Source organism: Gastrolobium bilobum, unplaced genomic scaffold (assembly GCF_033153095.1).
Source record: "Gastrolobium bilobum isolate Gb01-03AN ecotype WA unplaced genomic scaffold, APGP_CSIRO_Gbil_v1 utg30134, whole genome shotgun sequence".
Classification (NCBI taxonomy): Eukaryota; Viridiplantae; Streptophyta; class Magnoliopsida; order Fabales; family Fabaceae; genus Gastrolobium; species Gastrolobium bilobum.
Window position 1 is genome coordinate 152,098 of NW_026895706.1, and position 9,194 is coordinate 161,291.

The window sequence follows — 9,194 nt, forward strand, 5'->3', positions numbered from 1 at the left end:
AAAATCTTGCTAGCATAGTATATGACATGTAACAATTTATTCTTATGTTGGCCAAGGACTGCACCAATTGCATAAGCACTAGCATCACACATAAGCTCAAAGGGTAAACTCCAATCAGGAGCTACAAGGATGGGAGCTGTATTGAGCTTTTGTTTTAACAAATTAAAAGCTTTAAGACATGCATCATCAAAATAAAATTCAGAATCCTTTTCTAAAAGTTGGCTCAATGGTTTAGCTATCTTAGAAAAGTCTTTGATAAATTGCCTATAAAATCCAGCATGTCCTAAAAAACTTCTAACACTGGTTACATTAACAGGATGAGGAAGTTTTTCAATCAACATGAGTTTTGCTTCATCAACCTCAATCCCATTCCCAGATATCTTATGGCCTAATACAATTCCCTCTTGTACCATGAAATGACATTTCTCCCAGTTCAGTACAAGATTAGTTTCTTGGCATCTTTTTAAAACATGAATCAAATTATGCAAACATAAATCAAAACAAGAGCCAAAAACGAAAAAGTCATCCATAAATACCTCAAGATTTTTCTCCACCATGTCAGAAAAGATGGAGAACATGCACCTCTGAAACGTAGCAGGTGCGTTGCATAGACCAAATGGCATCCGTCTGTATGCAAATACTCCAAACAGGCAAGTGAAGGCTGTTTTCTCCTGGTCTTCTGGTGCCACTGGAATTTGATTGTACCCAGAGTATCCATCCAAGAAACAGTAATAGGTGTGTCCAGCTAACCTCTCTAACATCTAGTCCACAAAAGGAAGTGGAAAGTGATCCTTCCTTGTTGCAGCATTCAACCTCCGGTAGTCGACACACATCCTCCAACCTGTTATAGTTCTGGTTGGAATTAATCATTTTTATCATTGTGGACTACAGTGACGCCTCCCTTCTTTGGGACAGTTTGCACTGGACTCACCCAAGCAGTATCCGAAATCGGATAAATCATGCCCGCATCAAGAAGTTTCACCACTTCGTTTCTCACTACCTCCTTCATTGTAGGATTAAGCCTCCTCTGAGGCTGCCTTACTGGTCTGACATCATCCTCTATGAGGATTTTGTGAGTACAAAATGAGGGATTTATACCCTTCAAATCAGAAATAGACCATCCTAGCAATCTTATGGTTTTTCAGCACTTCAATCAGTCTTCTTTCTTGCTCAGAAGACAATCCTTTATTGATGATAACAGGGTAAGTCTTCTCATCACTCAAGAAGGTATATTTAAGAGTTTCAGGAAGTTCCTTCAACTCCACTTTTGGGGCACCATCTTCTTTGTCATCATCTTTCTTCTCAAGAACTTCAAATGCTACATTATTTTCTTCCTTAAAAGGGAAAATCTCACGCGCCCCAAGTTCTTCATCAAGCTCTTGACTAGAAAATTTTTCCTTTTCCACAACTTTCTCTAAAACATCTAGTCTAAAACAATCGCCTTCGTCAGAAGATTGTTTCATAGAGTCAAAGGCGTTGATGGTAATGGTCTCATCATTCATCCTTAACTCCAGCTTTCCGTTTTCAACATCAATCATGGCCCTAGTAGTAGCCAAGAAAGGTCTACCCAGCAAAAGAGGCATTTCAATTCCCTCTTCCATGTCCAATACCACAAAATCCGCTGGAAAGATTAACTTGTCCACTTTAACAAGAACATCTTCAACTATGCCGCTCAGTCTCCTCAAAGATCTATCAGCTAGTTGAAGCGAGACCATAGTGGGTTTCAATTCAGAAATTCCCAGAGATTTACATACAGACAAGGGCATCAAATTTATACTTGCCCTAAGATCACACAAGGCTCTGCCGAAATCAGTATTACCAATAGAAATTGGAATGTTGAAGCTCCCCGAATCACGAAGCTTGGGAGGAAACTTCTTCTGTATTATCGCACTACACTCCTCAGTGAGTGTTACTGTCTGGCATTCCTGCAACTTGTGTTTTCTTGATAAGAGGTCCTTCATAAACTTGGCATAATTGGGCATATTAGCCAAGGCCTCAACAAATGGAATATTAATGTGAAGCTTTTTGAATATATCAAGGAACCTGGCATATTGTTGCTTCTGGGCATCCTGCTTGAATCTTTCAAGATAAGGTGCCATAGCTCTCATATACTCGGGACTCAATTCATGCTTCTTTTCAGCAATCACATTCTTTCCTTTTTCAATTTCTTTTTCAGCGGGCTTGACTACTTCAACAGGTTTTTCACTTTCTTTTTCACGCTCACCCGCCTCATCAAGTCTTTTCTCTACTTCAAGAGATTGAAGAACTTTGCCATTTCTAGTTGTAATGGCCAAACAATCCTCCTTCGGATTAGTAACTGTGTTACTAGGAAAGGTACCTGGAGTTCTATCAGCAATTTTCTTAGCCAGTTGGCCAATTTGATTCTCCAAATTTCTGATAGAGGCATTTGTGTTATTGGTATTGGCTCTAGTCTCCTCCATGAAAGCATTTGAGTGTTGAGCCATTTTTCCTACTAACTTCTCCAAATCATAAGGTTCCTTGGGCTGGATCGGTGGAGGTTGCAAGTAGTTATTTGATTTGAAATCAAAACCAGTTCCCTGCACCCTCATATGAAAATTATTACTTCCAGAAGGAATATTCTGATTTCTTGGAATATTTTGTGGCAGAGGTCTTTGGTCATACCAAATGCCATTCACATGCATTTGTTGAGGAAGATCAGAAGACAGCAAAGAAGGACATTCATTAGACTCATGATTGTCCTTGCAATATTCACACACAACTGCGACAGCTTTAGTATGAACACTAGAAAGTTGCTTCTTATCAAGCCTCTCTGTCAGAGTTGCCATTTGCTGAGATAATAATTTATTTTCAGCTAGCACCACATCATTACCTTCCAACTGAAGGATACCTCTCTTAGGCTTAGATGACAACCCTTCATTTTCATTGCCAGCCATTCTCTCAATCAGCTCCAGAGTCTCATTTGCCCTCAAAGATTTAGTAGTGCCACCTGCTGCACCATTCAACACCATCCGAACCTCAGGTTTACAACCATTAAAGAAGATTCTCACCTGATTACCAGCTGTCAAGTTATAATGAGGACACCTCCTCATTAAATCCTTGAATCTGTTCCATGTTGCACACATAGTTTCACCCTCTGATTGAGTGAAATTGGTGATGTCATTCACCATCTAATTGTATCTCTCCATCGAGAAGAGCTCAGCAAATAACTCATAAGATAAATCATCCCATGTAGGAATGCTGAGTGCAGGCTGCCTTTCCAACCAACTGAGAGCTTTTCCCTTAACAGCAAAGGGAAACAATCGCAACTAGATTGCATCATTAGACACTTGAGGATGTTTGGTTGAGTCACAGATCATCAGGAATCTGTCTATGAATCTGTGAGGATCTTCATTCTCCTCTCCTCCAAACTGAGCTCTCTCCACCAATTGAATGTTAGAAGACTTGAGCTCCCAAGTGTTGTTAGCAATAGTAGGCTGAACAATGTCGAGTTGGGCCTGTTAAATGCTGAAGTAAGGATAGTATCCCTGAATGGATTGTCTGCATCATTATTTTCGGCCATGATTTGTGGTTCTTTAGGAAGAGTCTCTAACTCGTTGAATGCAAGCTTCTTCCGAGCGAGTTTTCTGTTTCTCTTTTCAGTCTTTGTAATCTCCGAATCAAATGAGAATTCTGCAGTTTTACCTCGCATACAACTCAGAAAGGAGATTAGTAGCACTTTTCAAATAAAAATAAAAATAAATAAAAATAAAATAAAATAAAAGTATTCAAAAAATCCAATCTTAAAGATCAAGATTATATGATATAAGAAACGCCAATCCCCGGCAACGGCGCCAAAAACTTGATGCTCACCAGCAAGTGTACTGATCGCACAAGTAATACAGTGATAAGAAAATTTCGTCTCCACAGGGATTGTGATCAAATATCAATTAATCGATCTTTTTGGGACAAGACGAGATTAAACAGATGTGACAAGATATTGTGAATTGAGTAATAATAAGAACTAAATTAAAATGTATTTTTGAAATTTTTGTTATGAAAAATAAACAGAGATTGATTTTATAAAATTGGAGAAAGCATTGTAGCTAGAGTGCACTCACCATATGATCTCACCTTTTACTCTGGATTGATTTACAATACTCATTTAAATAAATACTCAAATAATTTATCATCTAAAATTATTAAATAGTTAACCTTCAATTTCTCGCAAGGTTAACCCTTTAACCTCAATTGAAACCCCAATTCCTTGTGATGTTTCTCATGAAATTAAGCAATAAGCACGATAAATTAAACATCTACAATTGTATATACGTTTATTCCTAGCACGCATACAAATTGTTATCCTACTCCCTTTCAAGATTAAAAACCCCAATATTCCTATCTAGGGTTCTAACCCTCAAATTATCATCAACTATCAGATTGATCAGTTCTAATAAAGAGGATAGAAATTACGCACAGAGTAGAGATAAAGATAAATATATAAACGAGTAAATATAAATCAATCCATCATAAAAAGGGTTCACATAGGGTTTGTGACCCTAACTACAATAAAAGAAATTAGCCAGCCATAGACATAGCTGACATCCAATTATAAAATAGAATTCAAAATAAAATTACTAGGAGAAACGAAGAATGATCCTCTGCTATTCTCCTCTTTCTGGAATCCTTGTTCTGCTCCATCGTCCAAAAGAATCCTCTAAAAAACCCTCGCAGCATCTTTTTTAGTTCGAAATTGCTTCCACGCTGAAGTCCGCGCGGGTAGCGCCAAACTGGCGCTGCAACCGCGCCAACTCTCTGGTCTTTGTACTGCTTTGCTGAAGTCGGCGCTGCAACAGCGCCAAACTGGCGCGAGTAGCGCCACTTTCCTTTTTCAATTTTTTCGCAATTTCCTATTTCTTCTTGCTTTAACCTGTAAAAATTATGAAAAAGATGAAAAATAAACTGAAATAGGAAAACTAACTAATAAAAGTAATTAATATAAAGAAAATGCTCTTTTATAACTAATTTCTTATTATTTTTGGCTTGGAAAACATCACATGCCAGAGGCACATCAGGCTTCTTGCCCGACACCACTGCTACCTCCTGAAATAAAGTCCCCGAAGCGGGGTGAGATATATGAATATATCTCAGTAACCCAGAGGTTCTGGAGAATACTCTGCCCAATGGCTCACTTCGATGCAGATAAATAACATAACATAACATCTGAAAACGGGATAAAGCAAGAGATTTAGATAAATAGGGAAGCATAGGAATACAAAATACGACGAAGCTGGAATGGTCAATGCCAAAACCACGCAACGTCCAGCCTATTGGCTCGGCATATAAGCCTACGGGATTTGTTGTGCAATTGAGTAACCTTTTTTTTCAATCACACATTAACGCAAGTGCACGTGTCAACAAGTAATAAAGTGGATGTGTGAGTCCAGATATCGTTCCCACGAAGAAAACTATAAAATTAGGATCAATGTGAAGCAATAAAAGTAACAATATTTATAAAAGCTTGTGAATTAAGAACTAAAGACCAACCTAATACTAACTACTGACTAATAACTAAAAGCAAAGTAAAAATAAACTAAGAGTGCACTCAAGAACAAAGAAATCAAGTAACAAAGTAGATTGAGATCAATTTCTCTATTATTGCAGTTTCACCATAATGCAGTCACAATGCTACAACAATCATCCAACCAGTAATCCGAACACTAATGCATGCAAGTGCTCTCACCAACAATACATGTATACTAAGTCCCACATCTCTATGGCCAACATAGTTATAAATCATTAAGTTCAAGTTCCATAAGATTTTGTGGTATGAATGATCTCTCTATCCACAATTAACCAATTTTACTTAGTTAAACCACAATGTTTAATAACTTTCAGGATTCACCTATATCTCTATAGCCTAAATCCTAAGTACCTTGCAACTCTCTCTCGATGAATCAACAAGATTAGAAACAATGTAAACACTTTATTAAATAACTAAAAGGATAATCATGCAACAAAGTTTAGACAAACTGATTACATCACAATAAGGGTACTCTATCACCTAATCCTAACAATTTAGCTCATACTTGGGTGGAAAGAAACAACAAAGAAAGAAAAGGATTTCATAAAGCTAAAGTAAAGAAAGCAGGGATGTTGCTGTAGCACTGCTCTTGCAGCCACCATGAGCTCCACCACCATCAATCTTTCCTCAGCTGTTGAAATAATGCAGCAAGTTACTGGGTTCAATGATCTCTCAATTGAACCCTAGCTCCTTCCTTTGATCAGCTGGATTTCTCTCAACGAACCCTCAAATCCCTTCCAAGTGTTTCACGGCTTGGATCTTCTCCAAAAGCCCACATTTTCTCTAAAAGAGAGGCTGTCCAGCCTCAAAGAGAGACTCTCCAACCTATTAGATGCGTGTAGGCTTCCTTTTTTTTATAGAATTTGATGAATTACGCTCTAATTAGCTCTTCAAATCCATTACAAATTATGTTTAAATCTGCTCTGTTTTGCTGCAGCAATGATTGAAGATACAGCTCTATTTTGCTGCAGCACTAATTGAAGATTCTTTCCTTATTTGTTGCAGCTATGATGGAAGATACAGCTCTATTTTGCTGTAGCGCTGATTCGAGATTATTTCCTTATTTGCTGCAGCTATGATTGAAGATACAACTCTGTTTTGCTGCAGCACTGATTGGAGATTCTTTCCTTATTTGCTGCAGCGCTGATCAGAGACAACACATAATGCTGTTGCATATCTTATCAGATTCTTTCCAGATTTATAATTCAGATTTGAATCGGATTTGTAATCTTTGATTTGATGAAGATTAGCTTGTGATTTCTTGATGATTTTGAGCGTGTATCCAGATCAGGTTTTTGTGTACACGTTCAGAAGCTTCTTTCATCAATTTGGGCTTGGATCCATAGCTTGCTGGTGATGATGTCAACAATATGCATTGCTGACCTCATCTGCATTGCTACAACGCTGCTTCCCGATGTTACAGCATTGACCTGTAGTAAACTAACAAATGCATTTAAATGTTTTCAATACCTCAATTTATATCCAAATACTCATAATTAACATAATTCTCAATTAACTCATGAAATCATAAAATTCATACATTAATCATATAAAATCAAGAGAATCATATGTAATCATAGTACCAAAACATCACAATTAAGCCCAAAATAACTCTCTTTTGGAGAGTTATCAGGTTTCAAACCAAGGCGTGTAATATTGAGACAATCAACCAAGGAACCCTTCATCCATATCCACCCGAGACTTCCTAGTGTGCTCCTATCTGGATCACACACCACGACCCCAGGTCAACTGAAACTCCCTCACGGAGACCTATCCAGTGGAAGTCCGTAACGCCCGAAGGCAAACAGTCTACTGGTTAGAGACACAGTACATCCTATGTACCACCACACATACAATATGCATGAACATGCTATCCTATATTATTTACATACACTTCCTACCATTACCCTTAATGGGCATGGTGGAACACACAAGGGGATCAAACCCCAGTACCAAAGGATTACCTTACTAATCTCCTTCTCGTAGCTCTAATGTAACACTTCCTCGAGCTAGGTACACAAACATAAATGCCTACACAGAGGACATTCCCAACTAATTTCCATTCACTCAACACATGCAAGTTTTCAAGTACATATGCATGGTTCCAAAATACTTACCACAATCCCTTTTGGTTTGGGACCAAGGGCAACCCACCGAGCTCACGGTTCAAGGTTCAAATCCGCGTAAGTTAACCTAAATTGATCATATACAGATCATTAGAACACGATAAACCACCAAATTCACAAAACGTCGATTTTTCCTCCCCCACCAAGTGAGGTTTGACTATTTAAGTGCAAATTTACAATTTTGTTTCTTTATTTTTTTTTTCATTTTTCTTAAGCATCCCAAGACTACCCAATGTCATTTTAGGTGCCAATTTGCACCCTACATCATCCTAACATCATTTTGCCAATTAATTCGCTCTAGGTTCAATTTCCAATTCCACACAACCAACCACTTTTTCCTTTGATTTTCAAAGCATCCAACCATTACACAACCCTTCTAATTACCATTTAACAACCCATCATATCAATCATACAATTTCACAACCTCCAATTCCCATTTTCCTTCTCTTGGCCGAATTCCCCCTTGGCCTATACCAAGGATTTTTCAATTCAATTCAACTACTCCACACCTCATACAATCCTATTATTAACTCATATAAACATCCAACAACTCAATTACACAATCCTATAACAATTCAAAATCACAAAGTGTTGGATTTCTGATGAACCCTTAGTTCATCATGGTTTTTAGCAGGAATTAGGATCAAATTGTGTGATTAAATGATGAAAAACAAGGTTAATGTCCTAAGATGTCCTCAATTACAAGTTCAAGAGCTTTATTGGAAATTTGTATGATTCTTGTAGGAAAAGCAAGCTTGAAAGGCAACTGGAGAAGGAAGAAGATTCTGGAGCTCAAGAGGCCAAAACGTCCACACTGAGCGTTTTAGCGCCCTGCTACAGGAAGAGGCCAAAACTTGCTGGTGATGAGCGCTAAAACGCCCACACGGAGCGTTTTAGCGCGCTGCTGCACTTAGAAGATGGAAAATTGCTGGTCTTGGGCGCTAAAACGGCCTGCAATAAGCATTTTAGCGCCCTGAAGTGGAAAAAGGACTCTGGTCTCCACCGCTAAAACGTCCAAATCAAGAGTTTTAGCGTTGGAGTCAGTTAAAGTCAGTTGAGCATCCACCAAGTTTGGACGCTAAAACGGTCATTCCTTAACGTTTTAGCGTTTTTGTCAGTTAAAGGCAGTTGAGCATACGTAAAGCATGGACGCTAAAACGGTCACTTATGGACGTTTTAGCGCCCACATGAGTTTTCTGTTTTTAATTGTAACACTATAAAAGGCAAAGCCTTCACACTCATAAATCAGATGCAACTCTCTCATATCCATTCTCTGATATTCTGACTTTCCCCATCACACTAGGAGAAGGGAGATCAGGTCAGATCTTTCATAGATCTGATCTGACTCCTCATTTTCTCTGACTTTCCAAATTCTTAGGACTTAGTATTGTAATAGTTAGTATACTTTCATGTAATTGTACTTGAAGATTGAAGACTCAACTATCATGACAATGGAGTTTGATCTTTCTTCTTCTTCTCTTGTTATTATTTGTATTATGTCTGAGTAGAGTCCTTTGTAGTCTGAT

The 9,194-nt window shown here is 38.1% G+C and overlaps 1 protein-coding gene and 1 non-coding gene across 2 annotated transcripts; one reads left to right on the forward strand and one right to left on the reverse strand.

The window, feature by feature from the left end:
* Nucleotides 1-1,106: 1,106 nt before the first annotated feature.
* Nucleotides 1,107-2,807, reverse strand: LOC133292272 (uncharacterized). The gene is made up of 4 exons (XM_061490673.1): nucleotides 2,739-2,807; nucleotides 2,479-2,558; nucleotides 2,044-2,325; nucleotides 1,107-1,890 (listed from the first exon to the last, which is right to left on the reverse strand). Exons 1-4 carry the CDS (start codon nucleotides 2,805-2,807, stop codon nucleotides 1,107-1,109), a joined length of 1,215 nt encoding a protein of 404 aa, XP_061346657.1.
* A 238-nt stretch (nucleotides 2,808-3,045) lies between these two features.
* On the forward strand, nucleotides 3,046-3,151 carry LOC133292289 (small nucleolar RNA R71). Its single transcript, XR_009748892.1, has one exon. It is a non-coding gene; the product is annotated as a small nucleolar RNA R71 (small nucleolar RNA).
* The last annotated feature ends 6,043 nt before the right edge of the window (nucleotides 3,152-9,194 follow it).

Coding starts and splice junctions, on each gene's coding strand:
- LOC133292272 (XM_061490673.1), bottom strand. CDS start 2,807: ATGGCAACTCTGACAGAGAGGCTTGATAAGAAGCAACTTTCTAGTGTT. Junction 2,326..2,478: donor GAACCTTATGATTTGGAGAA/GTTAGTAGGAAA, acceptor TACCTTTCCTAG/TAACACAGTTACTAATCCGA. Junction 1,891..2,043: donor CAGAAGCAACAATATGCCAG/GTTCCTTGATAT, acceptor TGAGGAGTGTAG/TGCGATAATACAGAAGAAGT.